This window comes from Amaranthus tricolor, chromosome 10 (assembly GCF_026212465.1).
Source record: "Amaranthus tricolor cultivar Red isolate AtriRed21 chromosome 10, ASM2621246v1, whole genome shotgun sequence".
NCBI classification, from domain to species: Eukaryota; Viridiplantae; Streptophyta; class Magnoliopsida; order Caryophyllales; family Amaranthaceae; genus Amaranthus; species Amaranthus tricolor.
This window is the reverse complement of record NC_080056.1, coordinates 1,011,444-1,030,692: the sequence shown is the minus strand read 5'-3', so window position 1 is coordinate 1,030,692 and position 19,249 is coordinate 1,011,444. Positions and strand designations below refer to the sequence as shown.

The window sequence follows — 19,249 nt, the reverse complement described above, 5'->3', positions numbered from 1 at the left end:
ATAGTCATAAGCAAGAGATGAGACGTGGGTGGTAGCCGGTGAGGACTCTGCAGTGACTTCCGGTATGAAGCGCTGGAATTGGGTGCCGACGAGCATGCCTTGCGCAATCTCTCTCACCGGCTCCTCGTGGTTGTACCGCATCACTGCTGCCGCACCTTGTGTTTGCAATTAATATTTAGTTAATGTAATATTATATTATGTATACTTAATCATTTAAATGCAAATGAAGACTTGCAAATTGGGTCATCGTAGGCGCAGTAGGTGCGTAATGTGCTGCTGCGATGATGCCACGTGGAGTCATCCATCGGCGAGTGATGGAGAGGAACTACGACATGTAGTTCGGTGTAGTAGGTGCGCCATGAACATCGATCGGCGCACCTTGGGCCAGAAGCTCAAGTCTACGATCCCAACGAGCGATGTGGCGCTAGTTGATTTCCATCCAGTTCGCCGTACCCTGATTTTGGCGTGAAATCAAGTGTTGCTCGAGTTCAGTGTTCGCAAGGCAGTGGAATGCCCTGTACCAACCTATATTGGCGTAGTACACGCTCTGGTAGATGTACTTCGACAATGTCGAAGCATGTGAGTGGCACAGAAGCCCTCCACACGCCTGATTGAATCCCTGAGTGCTCGGGAACAGCTGCGTAGGCTTCCGCAGGGTACGGGTCCCACAAAAACTAAAATACATGTTATGAAAATGTAAGTGATGTGTTAATCAAATTGCAGTAATGTTAATGAGTAATGAAATATTTACCTGGTTGGGTCGTAGCAGGTCTAATTGATCTCGGTAGAATCCGAGACCGATCCCAGTGTGCTTGCGCGTCCGGTGTGAAAAATTCCACCTTGAACCATATGCAGCATCTGGTGGGGGTTGTTGCGGAGGAGCAGCATCACCATATGAATATGCTCCCACGCCCATAGCTGAAGATTACAAATGTAATTAGTATGTAATTCAACAAATACGGTTTAGAATTAAATGTTATTGTTATTACCTGTAATATGACTGGTGGTCCTGCAATCACATTGACGTTCTTATGGGCAGCACCACATAGTCTCCTGTACAAGTATCTTAGGGTTGCGGAGCCCCAGCTATACTCGGCGATGCACTCCCAGGGGTCGTCAAGTATAGCACGGATCCACAAACCGCTCATATAAAAGGTGTCGTTTGATGCAAACAGCAAGTACATATGAACAAGGTAGGTGGTATATCTCAAGTTTGTTACATGTGCACTTCATTTGATTCAAGTCCACATGTTGAATCTTACCCCCTTGGACGATCCTCTATTTTCCCTCCCAGTCTTAATTTCGAATACACCTCTTCCATAATTGAACGCAATTATGTCATCCTAATTTGCCTTCTCGATGTTTCTATTGATAATCATGGTGGCATGCGTTGTGTACATGTGTCCTCCAAGTAACCATGCACTAGCCCGTTCACGTCTTTGAACAAAATAATCGTTAACCTGATAGAAGGTGAATTCAACAAGTGTTGTCAAAGGTAAGAAACATACACCCTTCATCACATAGTTGAAAACTTCAGCTAAGTTCGTGTTATTAACGTCGTACATATGACCTCCATCATGACACAACGACCACTTAGACATATCACCCACGTCATCAATCCAGAAAATTGCCTCTCGTTTTGCAGTCGCAATTGCCTTTAAGCCATTCATTACCTTAACTTGTTGTCTTTGCTCAGCAGTTCTACCAAACAACTTCTTCAGCTTAACATTACCCATAGCACGATTAAAGTTGCTAAGCAAATGACGTAAGCAAAATCTATGATAGGCATCAGGTTCTTGTCTATCAGAAATAAAACATAAACCCATCCTCTGTGTGACATGCTAACAAATAAAAGCCATGAACCAAGACCATGCACCTATACACTCCTTCTCTACCTAGGCAAACAATAATGAAAAGATTCTCTTATCACCATCTTGGGCAATGGCAGTCAATAAGGTATGACGATACTTACCATACAAGTGTGTGCCGTCAATGGTGATAAGAGGTTTACAATGGTTAAAGCCTTCAATGCAAGGTTTAAAGGCCCAAAAGACCCGTTGGAAGATCCTAATATTAGGTCGCACAAATACACCCGTGTCATTGTCCTCCTTAAAAAACCACTCAAGTACTAAGCCCGGGTTGGAATGTTGCAAAGCTTCTAAAAAGCGTGGAAGGAGTGAGTAAGAACCTTCCCAAGTTTCGTATATGGACAACAAGAGTTATTGCTTAGCACACTACGCTCGCTTATAATTCACATCCACACCAAAACGATCTTTAACCATCTGTTGTACGATAGATACCTTAATGGATAGGTCTTTAGCAATACAATTTCTAATGACATTGTTAATGATAGAAGATGTCAAGTGAATGTGTCCAGCCGAAACAGTGTCACTACCCAAAACACAAGAACCATGCTTACCATTATACATAACAATACGCCATGAAGATAAATATGAATCAAACGTAGCCCTAAGTCTCCACGAACAACCCCGCTTATACTTCAAGGTAAGGACAGTTTGGTTCTAGGTCTCCGTTCTGTACTCCACATTTCAACGAATATGATACACTCTGAAAGCTTCTAACAACGCTTCCTTACTATCAAACATCATACCCTTCTCCAACTCTCCTTCTTCGATGTAAGTGGTATTACAAGCCCAAGTCCTCCATGAGTTGTCCTCCTCACACTCGTCTAGAGGTGGACATAAAGAATAAGGTGTAGGAGAAATGATTGTAAGAATGTTGCCTAGGGTCATTCATTTGCCAGCGCATCCTCATCGACATCCACATCATCCTCAGAAGGATCGTCAATGAGCTCATCACTCTCCTTTCCATCATCCCAAGGTCCTATCTCATCACTTTCTCCTAAGTTAACCATTGAATCAATTGGAACTTGATTCGTAGGGGGTTGAGAAAAAGTACAAGATGTGGAAGGAAGGAAAAGATTAAGAGTTTCTTGAGTTGATATAGGCATAGGGGCAGGAGTAGGATTAGAAGCAACTACATTCCCTAAGAGTACTTCAACGTATAACTCCAAAGAGGGAATTTGGATGGACTTTGAATGCTCCCACATAGCATCTATATAGCCTTATCATCCTCAACAGGAAAGGCAAGTAATTCTCCAGTCATGTCATATTTAAAGCTTATACTTACGGTATTTCTAGTGGGGTCCAATCCAATCTTAGAACATATAAAACGTTTAAACTAATTCAAATCCATGTTCGAGTTGCATGCAAACAACTTACGTCTTCCCCCAACATAATGAACTTTGCCACTACTTTCACGAATACGTACAACCATTCCAAAAACATACTATAGTGATGCGAAATGATGCCATTTTCTACATTAATACAAACAAAATCAACATCATCAACAACTTCATGCCCATACAAGTACATTATAGTCATTTGATTATAATCTTTTTTGGTCTACATATTAATAAAGTCCATAATGTAACTAAGTTCATACATATATAATGCACATAAAATCAAAATAATAAATCAATTAATAAGTTCATAAATGATATTTCTAATACCAACATCAACAATTCTAATAATATATAATTTACATCAAATTTAACTAATTCAATATGCTCATCAACAACAATACTTAAAAAAAACAACATAAAGCTATGAAAACAATTACACATTACCTTGAATAGTTATGAATGATTAAGAAGAGTGTTGATTTAAAGAACTAGTAACCTACATTTGACAAAACAACCAAACTTCATCAAAACCCTGAAAATGTATATATATATATATATATATATATATATATATATATATATATATATATATATATATATATATATATATATACTAAAAAAATGCATAAAACTTTACCTTTGTGCGATCTAGAGTATTCCAGACTAATTTTGAAGTGCCAAATTGAAAGAGTAACGCAACAATTGATGGATTCAAGCTAGTCTAATATTGGTTTTGAAGGGAGAGTGTCAAGTAGTATTAAGCTAGGGTTTTGAAAAATAGGAAAATGAGAACGAAAGGAAGCTTCTGCGTAATTGTGGAGCTATCTGTTACTGCGAACAGGTCAAAATAAGTCAAAGGGCTGTTCGCAGTTACTAACTGCGAACAACTGTTTGACTTATTTTGACCTGTTCGCAGTTACTAACTGCGAACAAACCCATACCATAGGTTTGAAATTTTCACGCTTAGTTTTGGAAATAAGATGACAATTATACTATTTTGTTCCTTTTTTTGATTTTTTTGTCTTATTGTTTCAAATTTTCCATAGTGAGACCATCTCTATTGGGCTGGCCCAATATAAAATTTTTGTCTTAAAATGATCACTTATAACGTTAGAGTGATCACTTATAATTTTAGTGCAATTACTTTGTATAGTCTTAGAATGATTATTTATTAGGTATTTACCCGTGCCATGCATGTGATTATTGAAGTATTTTATGAAAAATCTATAATATTAATATAGGCATTGTTTTTTAATTAATAGAAATGTTATTTTGAATTATATATCTATAAAATTTTAACATAACCAAAAAAACATAAAATTATCAAATTATCAACTAATTATAATACAAAATATCTTCAATTTGTGTTAAGTTTATCAAATAATCTAACACTAATATTTATAATCAAAAATATTCACTAACCCTTGAAAAGAAGTAATACTTAAAAGAGAAACTACTCATATGCATACTAAACTTGATCATCATCATAACAACATATATTTGATTATTATAACATCTATAACTACACAACATGTCAACATGAAAACAAAACATCATCTATATCAATATCTTCTTTTTCTTTGCTTCGATTTCATCTCCATTCAACTTATTCAATATTTGTCTTAATTTATAAACTTTATTTTATCCCACATCTATACTCTTAAAATTTCCGAGATAAAATTGTATATTCACATAACAACGAAACAAAAAAACCCAAAATTCACCGTTAATATCTTTCTCCACTTTTATCTCAATTTTCATACTAATTTAAATAATCAATAAAATCTACTCTTAAAACACCATCTACTCTTTCTTAAGTTTGTGGGATTCACTTAATAAAGACTTTGAAATCCAATTATATAAATAAGGCAAACTATGCATGTGGCACTGATAAAAAGCTTTAAATATCATTATTAGTAGTTTTAATGCCAAAGAACAAATGCAAAGGAATGTCAAAAGGAGGAAAAAGAAAAGTTGTACTTAATAATGCAGAGGAATTGAAAAGCTTTAATTGACGTTTAAGAGTTTCAATGCAAAGAAGAATGCTTACAAAATTGATAAGGCTTATACTTGATGATGTCAGTAATTGATAATCCCTTTAAGAGTTTCGGTAATGTTAAAGGGAAATTTTTAAGCAGTAAATTGTGTTATATGTGAATGACACGTGGCACAAGATTTCCTGAATTATAATATGTATATGATAACCTTAAAACGATTACTTGTGGTCTTAAAGTAATCAATTGAAAAAATGGGCTATTATATGGACTCGTCTCATGGTAAGACGGTCTCATGCAAGACGAGCTGTATTGATAATAATAACTGATATTAATAAAGGAACCAAGCAATTCGTCTTGCCGTAAGACGAACTCATATATTTAATATACATAAATCAATTTAATAGTGGTTATCTAACCATAAAATCGTCTCATTTAAGAATTTGTGATTGGAAAAGACGGGTATGAGAGATGGGCTATGTCAAGGTATATTTAAACTTGGGCCAATCTGTTGAAGCCCAAAACCGAAGGCCCAAACCCAAAGTAATTAGGGGATATTAGGGCTTTTCATCTACTCCCTTTCCATACTTTCTCGCTCTCTACTCCTCTCCGCATTACCAAATACCAAGGTATCATTCTCTTCAATCTACAGATACAAATTATTGGTGATTATTGAATCTTACACATGGAATTTGTTTAATTCATGCAGGAAAAGGAGGCAGCAAAAATGGTTGAGAACAAAGGAAGAAAAGAAGAAGTTGTTACTAGGGAGTACACCATTAATCTCCACAAACGTCTTCACGGATGGTACTTTCTTTTACTTCATTATGGTTTAATTGTGTTTTTGGATGATGAGTTGATGGTGTGTGAATCCGGTATTTCTTAAATTTGGTCTTGAAGTTGTTGGGTGGGTTTTTATCTGATTAGTTATTTAGAGGTGGAATTTTTACTTTTATGTAATTCATTTTGATGATGCTATCATCGATCTGGTTGTAAATAGGTTTGGGATAAATTAGGGTTTCATTAAATGTGTAAAATGTAGTGTATGTACTTCATTTTGATGATGCTATCCTCGAATTGGTTCTGAATTTGATTATTTGTGTTTTGAATTTCTAAAGGAATCATTTTAGGATTTTGGTGTTGTCATCAATCAATATTAAATACTGAGCTTTATACCCAAATGTCTATTGTTCTAAGCAAGGAATAAAGTGAGTTCCATTTACCTCTAGAGTATATTATAACCAAAACACCTAGTAATTTCATTTTCATGGAGCCTTATTTCAACAGCGTGCAGAATAAAATTCTATCTATTATCAATAAACTTACCAGATAACACAATAGAAAGAACCACCTTAAAAATCCGTTCATGTTTAAGTTTGATAAAACTTCATCAGAAAGGGAAAAGTGTACACGACTTCCTAAACTCTAATGTTAAGAAGTTGTCCTCAGAACAAATATTTTTTACACGTTAGTCTTCCTACACCGTATATATACAAGATGTTTAAAATAGACTTGATTTTATATTTACCTAACCTTGTACAATTGAACCTAAGTTCAAAAATGGATCTTTAAGAATGTAAAAACCAATGTGGACACAAGTGAAACACCTAACATGAAACCAATCTGATGCCCCCAATGAACATGATACAATACGACACAAATAGTTTTTATTGGTACATGATAAAATTTTCAAATTTGCACTAAAAAGCTAGGAGATAAGAACACAGACAAAGAAAACATGACAAATTTCCTTATAATGACATCTAGGTTAATAAGACCACAAAAATATTTCAATACCTGTTATAAAAGCAATCTAAGATTTTCACTTTTTAACATCCATCATACTGTTATAAAAGCAATCAAAGATTTTAACATCGCAAAGACATCCCAAATATTTCTCAGAATTTGTGTGAGATGTGAATGTGTGGGACATTGTTTTTGTTAATATTTATTTGGGTTTTTTGGCATGATTTTTCGTTAACCACAGTTTGTTCCGGCTTTTCTTGTTGATTGATCAATGTTGGTTGTTTTTGTAGCCTTGTAGTCTATGTACTTTAATAGACTTTTTTTAAGAGTGTTGTTTGATTACGGGAATAGGTGTTAAGTGTGGATATATTTTTGAGTGACGAAAGTATCATCCAATGATTTTTTTAGTATATAATTTGTTGAAAGGTGTTTTGTGTCAAGCTTTAATTATAACGGGAAATATGGAATTGATGTATATAGGGTTTTTTCTAGTTTTTCCCTTCACCAAGACGCCAAACATGAATCATTGGTTCGGTTTACTATTTATTATTCTGCACCGTAGTTATCATGGAGTATTATTGATACTCTGAATTTATGTTTACAAGTGAGCTCATCATAGTATGCATGAAAATTGTTTTGTTTCCCATGGTTTGTACAATTAGTGACTCTTGGAAGACATTGTTGCATTTGTAGTGTTAATGTAAAAACTTTTGTTTGTGTATCTGTTTGGTCTATTTTCAATCATCGATGGTGTTATGTTGACACTGATTTGTGTGGCAGCACATTCAAGAAGAAGGCACCCAAAGCCATCAAGGAAATCAAGGCTTTCGCTGAGAAGGCAATGGGCACCAAGGATGTGAGAGTAGATGTCAAGCTGAACAAACAAATCTGGAGCAGGGGTATTAGGAGTGTTCCAAGGAGGATCAGAGTTCGCATTGCACGCAAGAGAAACGACGATGAGGATGCCAAGGAGGAGCTCTACTCATTGGTTACCGTTGCTGAAATTCCCGCTGAAGGTTTAAAGGGTCTTGGTACTAAAGTTATTGAAGATGAAGATTAAGCGAAACCTTATTTGACCAGGGAAATAGGTAGCTTAAATCCCTTTTTTTTTTGTGTTTTGATTTTTTGAACAATTGTATTTTTGATGATGCTTACTGTTTTGAGCTGCTATCTACTAATGAATTATGATTCTATTTTGTTTGCAACAACACACATGACAATGTTGTTAAAAAATGCACACCTACAACTACACAAGCATTACTTTCCAAAAATAGATATGACGGTATGATAACATAAAATAAAAATAGAAGGTGGGAGTTTGTTGAATCTACTTTTCTCCTACTATTCTAATCTTAATAATCTTATACAAACATTCTGGTAGCCAACAAAAATTACATGTCCCTATGCAAAGTATATAAATTTGAACACTACTTCCTCAATTAAGTAAACACCAATCATTGCACAATGTCTAATAATAGACATCTTAACACACAAGTATCATTTCTGATTCTATCATCTATTCTTGCCCAAATTTCATCTGAACAACAAACAAAGATCCATTTAAGCCTCATCCATCGCGACTCCTCCCTTTCGCCCTTATACAATCCCCGAGACAGTCCTTATGAACGCATTAGACAATCTTTCGTAAGGTCAAAAGCTCGCCTTTCTTATCTTATTAACAATGCTAATGACAATATGAGCGGTGTTGATTTTCAAGGAAGTATGGAAGGTAATGATGGCGAGTATTTCGTCAAAATATGCATTGGAACACCTAGAGTTGAATTACTTGCTTCTGTCGATACTGCTAGCGAGTTAGTTTTGACTCGAGGTTATAATCGAAAGCAATCCTCAACTTACAATCCTATACCTTGTAATTCTTCTATATGTACTCTAGTACCTAACAATTCTTGTGATTCTTTCAATATGTGTAGTTTTAGTTCTGTTTATGCAGACTTTCCTCTTGCATATAGCCTTCTTGGAAGCGATAACTTCACACTCGAGACTTCGGATGAACGATTTTTTGCTTTACAAGACATCATTTTTGGTATCGAAAACGACGACAACGTTGATGAAAATGAACTTAATAGTACTAGTCCTACTCAATATGATGGAATTCTTGGGTTAGGGTATCATAATCTATCTTTAGTAATGCAAATGAGCTCAATAATCGAGCCTAAATTCACCTATTGCTTTGGGAATACGAGTGATCCTGATGCGAAAAATCAATTAGTACTAGGCAAAGGAGTCTTTCTCGAAGGCCAAACGACATCATTGAAGGTGATCGAAGGGAGGTATAATCTAGTACTCGAAGGTCTAAGTATAGGGAAAAGACGGCTAGATATTCCACCGGACGTTTTTCAAGTAAGTGAGTCGGGTGGTCAAGGAGTGATTATTGAATCAGCAACGACGTTAACCTTCTTAGCACCGGCTGCTTACTATAAGCTAGTCGAGGAGTTGGAACAAGACATTGGGTTGGTATCAGAACTATGGCTTGATCCTCCTTTCGAGCGATGTTATAAGGGAAACGTAATGGACATACAAGAATTTCGAGGGCTGATTTTCCATTTCGAAAGAGACGTAAATGTTGTTATGGATGTTTCAAACTTGTTCTTACAAGTGGGAAATGAAATGTTTTGCTTGGCTGTGTTGCCAAGTCCTGTAGAAGGAGTTTCAGTTTTAGGGAGCTTATTTCAACAATATTATAGTGTTGGGTATGATCTTGGTGAAATGCTTGTGTCGTTTCAACGTATCGAATGTGAAGTTCTTGAATCACATTTTAGAAATTGAAGTGAAACTTTTAAATCTCTACTTTTTTTTGTTGTAAATTGAAATGAAATATGTGATTTTGTGCAAACCGGTTAATTATGGCTAATATGTTAATAGTAGATGATGTTTACAATTAAGATTCAATAAAAACAAATACCTTACATTGATGTAAAGGTAATGTTGCATATCAACCCGTTAAATTGGTTGTGTTTTATAATGAAATTTTTTTAAAATAAAAAGGCGAATACTTAAAGGTATTTTTTTTGCAAGTGTGATTATTTTATAATGAAATTTAAAACAAATTTTCTATAACAATATAATAAATATGCAACAAGAAGTATGTATAGATGTTACACATGGTGGAATCCATAACAAACCATTTGACCGCCGACTTGTTATTTCATATTAACACAATTCTAGTTATAATTCTCACTTGTAACATTTATGTATAATCGATATATAACTTCTGTTATTTCAATCCAAGTGTTGGACTCAATTTCTTGAAAATCTTAACAATGTTATTAGTACAACGTCAATATTAGAGGTTCTACCTTGATTAAAACTGCTGATTTTAGTTTAATTTTCTGATTATTTTTATTGTTCTATACAAGTAGAGGTTGAACCATTTTCACTGTCAAAAACAACTTATAATGTTAATGATTCTATATGCTTTATTTTCCTCACCAAACCCCGATCCTAATTTCGTTTAGTGGGAAATAAAATTTAAAGTTGCTATGAAGAGGAAATAGGCAAATTTTCTACCTTGCGAAGAAATAAAAGCTCTTGATCATAAGGATTAATGGTTCTCTATTAAAACAATGAGCATTACACCAAAGGAAGTACTACATATTTTGATTTTATCTCTATAAATAGTTCATGTTATGGTCTGATTCATCTAGTATCAAGAAAAATATCACAAACTTTCATCTTACAACATTATAAATTAATTTGATTTGATTTGACACTCGAGTTTTCGACTAAATACTCCTAGTTCTGGGTAAGATGATTTATAAAATGTAGCAAAAGAACCAACCTTTTACAAATACAAGGGCAAAACAGCTTAGCCTAACCCGACGCTCCTCCGTCTAACTGTCCCCTTGAGTTCGGTTCACTGCGGATAAAGGCGATCATCACAAAGGAGGGAGGGAGAGGGGACTCGCAAGAACAGAGGGAGTAAATTTCTATAAAGCGGTCCACGGATAATCATCCTATTACCGATTTTGTGTGCACCAAATTCGCTTGGAAATTAGTCAGCATCACCCAGTCCATCGCTTCCATCACCTCTCTTAGAGATTGGAGTGTTATGAGAGCCTGGTTTCTTCTTTTGTGAAGCCACTTCTGCATTCTTTCGCAACACAGCTCCCGGAGAAGGGTATGGACGCTGCTGGAAAAGAGGTCCCTGAAAACACATATCACCCGAGTAAAGTTCATATTCAGAACAAGATCGACATCATCTAAACTTTTATGCTTCAAATTAAAAGGCCACTTTTCGTTTTAAGTCATTAAATTAAACGTCTTCTAGATATTTTCGCTCAAACGTCTTCTAAATAACATTTCACTCAACATAACCAAGGAAGATTCTATGTAAGTTGCCCAAACAAGAGAAAAGGTAAATAAGCATACTGTCGCTGTTGTATCTGCTGCCCGTGGTTGCACTCCCTTCAGACCTACAACCCTGTATAGATACAACAATTACCAGCCACTCTAATTAACAAAGAGAAGCAATACGCTTCCTCATTGTTTTCCCCACACCTGCTTCAAGCAAGCAGATTTAAGGGCCAAAAAGCCATATAGCAGTCAACTTACCACCCACCACGAGGAGCATCAGAATAAGAGCTTGGGTCCATTGGATCCAACTCCTCATCCTCACTGTAAGTTCGTTTCTTATTGTATCTACCGCCTTTACCAACTGGTGGGCGTGAACTGGACCTGGAACCAATATTTAAATTAATTATGTAATTTTCAAAGATCTCTCTTTTGAGAATTGAGTCTTGCCTTAGTTGGAGCAAATATCGTTTTATCCAGACAAGATCCTAGGATCTAATCTGACATAGCCCCACTCTTCACTCAACCTACCCTATAATAAAAAAAAAAAAAAAAAAAAAAAAAAAAAAAAAAAAGCTCTTAATAGCTACATAATATTCACCTCTACATACACTAAATTTAAAGAATTCAAAATAAGCACAAAGGAGTAGATAATCTATCTCACTCCATCCAAAACATTTGGTTTGGGGACAACTAACAGTCACGAGAGTTTTTCGAGAGTCCCTCCCTACATTTTCCTGCAAGATTACAAGACTGCAAGGAATAATTTGTCCTACAAGACATAACCCACCTGTAATTTGGAGACTCAAGACTTTTCATAAAACTATTGCAAGCCTGAGTATCTTCTTTAATGGAAGATTTGATGTTCTAGAATCTAGATTAATAAATCAGATTTATTCAAAACAAGCGAAGTACTGATGCATTTAGAATAACTTCCAGGACAAATTACCAAGACATGACCTCATAATATAATCTAAAGACGAGACACCCCACACCTTTGGTTCAAAGATCTGCTGTCTGAATCTTGCCTGCCATTCATGTCAATTTTACTCTGTTGACTGCTTCCACCTTGTGCTATGTATTGGCTTTGAGGAAGGTTGAGAGTCCTGCGTTAAAACAAACATATAACGGCTTTTAGATTGACTGTTTTAAGTTTCAGCAAAATTGCCTTGGGTCATATTAAAGTAGACATATAAATATCTGATGGTTAGCATATCAACTTCACATATATCCGAATTTCAGAAGTAGTTGTGTAGATTGGGTCTGAATTAAGTCATACTTATTCTAATAAATACAGGAACGAGCATGATAAGCAAACAGAAATATTAGCAAGGGAGACCAAGATACCTAGTGCAGTGGTTACAATAACCCCAGGCCTGTACAAGTCCCACCCCCCAACCACCACAACCTAAGCATCTTTCTGACATGGAAGATTGCTCCGGCCATTTACTATCATGAAGATTTTTGGACGTAACATCTGAAGCATGCGCTGGAGTAGCCTCCAGCATTACTTGAGGAGGTTGCCATTGTGAAACTTGAGTTTTCTTATTATAGTAGTATTTTTGACCTGCACAGAAAGAGAAGTCAGTCCAATCTAGAGTCATTGTAAAAATTAGCATTCAGGTTTAAGGTAAACCTTGACCGCCGTAATCTTAGGAACCATAAGATTCCAGAAAGCTAATGGGACAGAAGACATTAAAAAAATGATAATCTCCTTATAAACAGTGAGATAAAGAGAGATAGAGGGAACCAAGACCCATCCACAGCCATTTAAAACAACTTTGAGGCCCTGTGCTACTGACATAGAAAGAGGCCCCACAAAATCATAGGATTAACACTTTATACCCCTAAAATATAAAAAGAAAAGCTAACAAACACAGAATTACTACGACTTCCTAGTACTCTGCTCAAACAGCCATTTCATATTGAAAGTTGAAGTATCCAACCCAAAAATAATTATTTTCAAATAATATATCAAATTTTCATCAAGTTCAAGCACAGGTTACCCAAATTAAATCATCGGACAAAGGAAAGAGAAAAGTGATTTAAATTACCAATAATCCAACTAAAAGGAAGGAAAAAAATGCTCAAGACTCAATACTCAGGAAAAAAATGGTCAAGACCTAGACTCCTATCATTTGATGGATTTCAATAAGTCTTAAATATTTTGAAGCTACCACACACATTATGCACAAAAAGAATGGGCTATTTATTTGAGAGAGAAATGAAGCCTAATCTTTCTAGCGAGAGAAAGGATCAAGGAGAGTAGTGAGGAAAAATGATGATCTTAGAAACAATTTTCCAATCCCTATAGAGGCTATTTCTTGTTGACATAATAGGATCACAAATATGGTCATAGCATACCAGATGTTTCATCAAGTACTTCCACCCAATCTTCTCCCAATGCTGACGTTGAAGGGTTTTGAGAACTTGCATTTGTGTCTACAGGTCTCTCCCACTGACTCTTTCCAGTGCTTTGATTGTAAAAGTATGTGGCACCACTTTCAGGATCCTTGGCTTCAGCCTATTTCAAGATGTCAACCACAAGAAGTAAGCCTCCAAACAAAAATTTATCCAAAAGCAGATCAGAAATACACACCACAGTCCAGCCAAAGTCTAAATATGTAAGAGCTCACAATAAACAAATTAAAAAATACTAAAATAATACTTGTGAAATATTCTTTTAAGCACTAGTAGACGTGACATGAAAAATTTATAGCCTCTACTTCAGCATTGAATCACTTCACAGAAAAGAGATGCAACAGAATAACTTACCCATCCAGGAGGCAAGTTGATATCCCCTGATGATTGAGTTGATTGAACTTCTAGCTTCTGAGAAAGAGTCAATGGAATTAAAGAAGAAAGGAACCTAGTTAAAGGTCTCATAGGCTTGCATTCATTAGATAAAAATTTCAAAATAGACAAAACCAACAGAATTCCATTATAAATTTATCTTTTCATCAATTAGTTAGAAACTACCAGCATAATACAACAAAAGCAAGACTGACTACATTGAACTATTTAGCATTTTCACTTTCAAAGAACTAATATCCGATCATTAATCCACTCTAAGAGTCCGCATTAACCGATATTAATCAGATATTAAAACATACGTCATCAAGAGCGGCATCATCTTTCAAAACTCCTCTTGCTCTCAACCTCTTTTTGAGGTACTCCGGCAACTCCTTTATCCCTTGCTTCTGATTTAATTCTCCAGTCAATCCAGTATTATTGTTGCTCACTTCAATACCACTAGCACCTGCATGTCTCAGTTTCATAAAGATAGTTCAGATCACCTATCCATTATATGAAGTACTTCAAGAGACCAAAAAATAGGAACAAAGATCTGAACCCCTCTTACTAGGTTGTACAGCATTGGAATAAGCGCCTCCACCAGGTACACCATAGCCATTACCAATCTCCAAGTTATCTGATGTCGCCAAATCAATAGTTGAATAAAATATACATGTGACACAAGGGTGAGAAGAAGATCATAGCATTTAACTCATCATAACGTGTTATAGCTCATTCAGTCAAAGAAATGAAATCAGAGATTTACTAACGTGTAAACATTATAAAAAGGATATTACACATTCACACAATCACACCCAAAATTAATGGCTGAGGTGGGTGAATGAGAAGTGACACATTCAATAATGGTTTTAAGCCAGGAAGATCCAAAACATAAATCATACATCTTATGTGCCTAGAGCGCTTGGAGCACTATCAATAGTAATCTAGAATCTGTATGTGTGAGTGAGAGAGTAAGTGAGTGCACATGCGTGTGTTTCTACAACTCATGTATACAAAGTATATTATTACCTAAAACAAAAGCAAAGTTGATAATTATAATTCGTCTTACATGTTCCACTAATCAATTAAAAACAATCCTCCTTTTATTTTAGACTTTAGACCAAATTTGGCAGGAATTTCAAAAGTACCCTTGTAATAGGTGATGGAAAATCTGTGAATAACTGATGATTTCCTTATTTATCCATAACAAAAACCAAACAAGTAAAGGTTAGATTCATTCTTTGATTTCCTCGGTTTAATTTTCTTCTAATTTTAATAGTTTTACTTTTCTCCCGATTCCACATTAAAATGGTTCCCAAGCAAACTGTTAAACACATGAATATAAACCAGATAAGGAAGAAAGAGTGGATCTATTTTTCATTTTGTAAGAATCCACAAAGGTCACATAAGTGAAAAGAGAAAAGCTAAATGGCTTGCTTTTGGACCCCAAAATACAGAATAGAAAACTGGCAAAAAGCAAAAGCTAATTTTATGAACTTGAACATTTGAGAAATAAGATTACCTAGAATCTCTTGAAAATCGTAATAGAAACAACAAAGACCTATGGCCAATAAGGCTATGATTGCCTATAGAAAAGTAAATATTTCAACAAACAAGGTCCATTCTTTTTACTCACATAGAAAGTTCCCTTCGTACTTGCTTGGAATCACTAATTGACTTTAAAAAGAAAGGTAATGACCACTGTTATGAAGTATTGATAAGTTTTGCAAGTTTGCACCCCCATGGTTAAATTTCTAAATCGGAAGGATAAGGAAAGCATTGAGTGTCAATTGTATCATTGCTAAATACTGCTGCTGTGCTCCATATATTTACATATAACTGGCATCAATTCAAGACAGATCTTCGTAAACTACAATTTCATAAATAAAGCATGATATCTCATTCCTTTAGAGTCTAGTCCTTAATTCTTAAGATAATGACAGATAAATAGAACGATTTGATGCCAAAACAAGAGTTACATCATGAACAGACCTTTCCCAGAAGCAGGGGGCTTCCCTCGTTTTACAGTCATTTCTGCTCTATGTTCTGCCGTAAGCTTTAGTAAATGCTCCTGCAGAAATCAAACAGGGAAAATTATGTACATATAGAAGGTTCAGCTGCTATTAACAATACGCAATTGAACATTACTAAGCAATATTTCTGAAATACCATTAAGACAAACAACCTTTATAGCATTGGGATCACACTGTCCTGACAAGAAGTCTTTCCTATCTTCAGGTAGAGTGCTAGTTCCTCTGGCTTGTCTGGAGTAACAAAGCTAAAATATGTGAGAGCCATCTTTTACTGGTGCACTCTGTAGGCATTTACAACAGTTAAATTAAAAAGTATGTATAGTCAAACCTTTGGCTCTCTATAATCCTTTGGGTGGAAATTTCCTGATCAGGTAAGAAGAAGGTAAATAAAATGCACATCATAGTTCATAATTCATACAACACTAAAGAAGCATAAAAGTAGACATAAAGACAGATCTCCAGTAGGCATACTTGTTCACGTAAGACAGCAACTTGAGCAGCTGTTTCAATTTCATCATCTGATCGTTGAGGATAGTGCAAAGAAGCTTTGTGACATTTTCCTTGATTCTCTTCAGAAGCAATTTTATCTGTTTCAGAAGAATGGAGTCCATTTTCCACTATAGAATTCCCCTCTGTGGCTTCAACTTGTGAATTTGGTTGGTTTTGCTTCTGATCTTTCACGACTACGAAGGACGAAGATAAGCCATTTTGAGGATCTCTTGAAGGTTTGGAAATCACTGTTCCAGATTGAGTATCAATTTTATCATCCAGCTTCTGTTTCTGCTCATTTACTTGAGGTACCTGCATTATATTCTCTGAAACGACCACGTTTCCTGAAGGCAATGAGTCACCAGCAACTCCAGTTCCAGCTCCTGATTGAGGTGCCTGATTCATACTGTACGGCAAGCCATTGAAGTTACCGGCATTGGAAACCATTTGTTGTGGAGGTTGATAGCCTGGCATGGGATGGGGAAACCCATTACCATACTGATAGTTATTAGGTACATAGTCAGGATAAGGGGCATGTTGTGGTGGACCAGCATGTTGAAAGGTCTGCCCATGTGGGGGCGGAGCTGCATAAGGAGGCACATCGTATGGATGGCTATTATGATATTGGGCAAATTGCTCATGAGGACTTGGGACATTTCCAAAGTGCTGAGACGATTGTACATATGAAGCTGGAGTAGCGAAATTGGGCGCAGACTGGACACCAGGTGGAGGAGGAATTCCATGGAAGTTATCCATGTAGTATAATTTTGCTAACTCCTAAACTTACTAAGAGCAATCAAGCCAAGTGATATCTAGAGTATATGCAAATGTCAAACTACTAAACTTCAAAACAAGCTAGTGCTCCGTTTCATCTGCATAGACAAAAAATCACACACTCCAAGTAAGACACTACACCATGTTTTCATAAAACATTACTTCTATCAAGCTCATAGTGCAAAAATGTTGTTTCAATCAGTAGCAAAGGAGCTTTTGCGGTCAACCAAAAACCTAAACACTACGGTCACAATATGATGATGCGGACAATATTTTGCATTATGATCAATGTTGATGTTTGGTGACTTGAACTGAGTTTGAAACATGGGAAGAAACAAGAGAAGGGGCGATTTCCAGAGATAAGTGACGAGTTGTCGCTTCTGAGAAGGGTGAAGGCGTCGAATCGTCACTCCCTTCTGATGCATTGGATGTTCAATTGATATTCCAGTGATTTTGGCGACGAGTCGTCGCTTCCTACAGGCTGCGGAGGTTACCGTTTCTTTTTCAGTTTTTTTGTTTTGTTCTACTTAATTTCCTTTGTAAACGAGGGTTACTATATAAACACCATATTCCTTAAAGCTAAAGAGAAAAAGAGAGATTCAATTGGACAGCCACAAAATTGAGAATTTCTCTGTTTCATCTTATTTCTGTAATTCTCCATTCATAGTGAAAATTGTTCTCGGTGCCTAGTGGACGTAGCTATCACATTGATAATTAACCATCTTAAATCTTGGTGTATTTTCTTGTTCTTGTTGATTTTATTTTTTTTGGTTGTTTTGGGTAATTGCTTCCGTTGTGTGCATAACAATCAAGCTACAGGCTTGCAAAACTATTTACCTCCTACAAATTTTTCCCCAACAAAAAAACACCCATTTATCAAATTTCCACAATTTAACAATATTGGGAAATCGCAACATAGACAACTCATACAAATCAGAAACAACAGTAAATAATTACATTGAAAAAACTAACCCAAAATGCAAAAAGTCATTCTGGGGCATAATACGAATACTGCGAATAAAGCTGCATTAAATCAGTGGCAATATAAATTTGAAGGTTGGAAATACGCATTAAATGATAAACTATTGACTATCTATGCAAAATTACTTTGTATTTTGAGCAAATTTTTCCAATTAAATTAGAAAGGGGAAAACGAACAGCTATCACCAGAAATAAAAAAATCTTAGCAATTAGTATTAGTAACATAACCAATTTGACGACTGGTACCAATTGGAAAACAAGAGATTTAAGAATAATTTAACATGTGAACTAATTCGATTAAATCCCCAATAAATTGTTAAATTGAAGTTCATGAACAAATTAAATCCAGACTGAATGTACAAATTTATGAATAAAAGAAATTAAAAAAAAAAAAAGAAAGAAAACTTACAAAGAAGAATTTCTGAGACCACGAATAAGGACATTTGAAAGAGAGAAGGAACATAGAGCACTATACTACCACTAGTTACTTCTAACTATATTTATTAATTGCTCTTAATTTACATTTTATTATCTATAATCTATTTATAATTTATAAAGACTACTAATTAAGAAATGAGACTGACACATATTAGACTCTCATTTAATATTTTCCCGTTCAATTATATTGACGTGGCAGCTTATTATTTATTGAAAATTATTTCCTAAAATACTATAATTATTTAAGGTGCAGAATAAGATTTAGACAGCTTTATTATTTTCCAATATGATTCCTATATTATTTCCAAACTGAAATGTGACTAAAATGTTAATCAGTATCATTTTTCAATATGAATTCCAATATTATTTCCAAAATAAAATAAAATAATATTTTAATAGCAAATTTATTTTCCAAATTTGTTTAATAGTCGTAGAATAATATTGTTCCTAAATTTATAGACCAGTGTAAATTTTTGAATAATATT

The 19,249-nt window shown here is 35.2% G+C and overlaps 3 protein-coding genes across 4 annotated transcripts; 2 read left to right on the top strand and 1 right to left on the bottom strand.

The window, feature by feature from the left end:
* Positions 1–5,735: 5,735 nt before the first annotated feature.
* LOC130826087 (60S ribosomal protein L31-like) lies at positions 5,736–8,153 on the top strand. The gene is made up of 3 exons (XM_057691620.1): positions 5,736–5,828; positions 5,909–6,006; positions 7,726–8,153. The coding sequence occupies exons 2-3, from the start codon at positions 5,927–5,929 to the stop codon at positions 8,003–8,005; spliced, it is 360 nt and encodes a 119-aa protein (XP_057547603.1). The 5' UTR covers positions 5,736–5,828; positions 5,909–5,926; the 3' UTR covers positions 8,006–8,153.
* A 134-nt stretch (positions 8,154–8,287) lies between these two features.
* Positions 8,288–10,237, top strand: LOC130826086 (aspartic proteinase CDR1-like). Its single transcript, XM_057691619.1, has one exon. The coding sequence runs from the start codon at positions 8,410–8,412 to the stop codon at positions 9,730–9,732; it is 1,323 nt and encodes a 440-aa protein (XP_057547602.1). The 5' UTR covers positions 8,288–8,409; the 3' UTR covers positions 9,733–10,237.
* Positions 10,238–10,494: 257 nt separating this feature from the next.
* LOC130826085 (uncharacterized) lies at positions 10,495–18,821 on the bottom strand. Of its 2 annotated transcripts, none has more exons than XM_057691618.1 (14): positions 18,736–18,821; positions 16,554–17,443; positions 16,411–16,445; positions 16,235–16,313; positions 16,042–16,120; positions 14,618–14,686; positions 14,370–14,515; positions 14,032–14,088; positions 13,621–13,780; positions 12,604–12,823; positions 12,252–12,362; positions 11,518–11,640; positions 11,335–11,386; positions 10,495–11,110 (listed from the first exon to the last, which is right to left on the bottom strand). In XM_057691618.1, the coding sequence occupies exons 2-14, from the start codon at positions 17,325–17,327 to the stop codon at positions 10,958–10,960; spliced, it is 2,058 nt and encodes a 685-aa protein (XP_057547601.1). In that variant the 5' UTR covers positions 17,328–17,443; positions 18,736–18,821; the 3' UTR covers positions 10,495–10,957. The 2 variants fall into 2 exon arrangements, with proteins under 2 accessions (XP_057547601.1, XP_057547600.1); XM_057691617.1 differs by lacking the exon at positions 18,736–18,821 and adding an exon at positions 18,318–18,712.
* Between the last annotated feature and the right edge of the window lie 428 nt (positions 18,822–19,249).

What these genes read in the sequence shown, in the direction of transcription:
- LOC130826087 (XM_057691620.1), top strand. Translation starts at nt 5,927, where the DNA reads ATGGTTGAGAACAAAGGAAGAAAAGAAGAAGTTGTTACTAGGGAGTAC. An exon ending in CACAAACGTCTTCACGGATG is followed by an intron (nt 6,007 to 7,725) that starts GTACTTTCTTTT and finishes TTTGTGTGGCAG; the next exon opens with CACATTCAAGAAGAAGGCAC.
- LOC130826085 (XM_057691618.1), bottom strand. Translation starts at nt 17,327, where the DNA reads ATGGATAACTTCCATGGAATTCCTCCTCCACCTGGTGTCCAGTCTGCG. An exon ending in AGTACTTGATGAAACATCTG is followed by an intron (nt 12,824 to 13,620) that starts GTATGCTATGAC and finishes CTTTCTGTGCAG; the next exon opens with GTCAAAAATACTACTATAAT. An exon ending in AGCAGATCTTTGAACCAAAG is followed by an intron (nt 11,641 to 12,251) that starts GTGTGGGGTGTC and finishes TATTGGTTCCAG; the next exon opens with GTCCAGTTCACGCCCACCAG.
- LOC130826086 (XM_057691619.1), top strand. Translation starts at nt 8,410, where the DNA reads ATGTCTAATAATAGACATCTTAACACACAAGTATCATTTCTGATTCTA.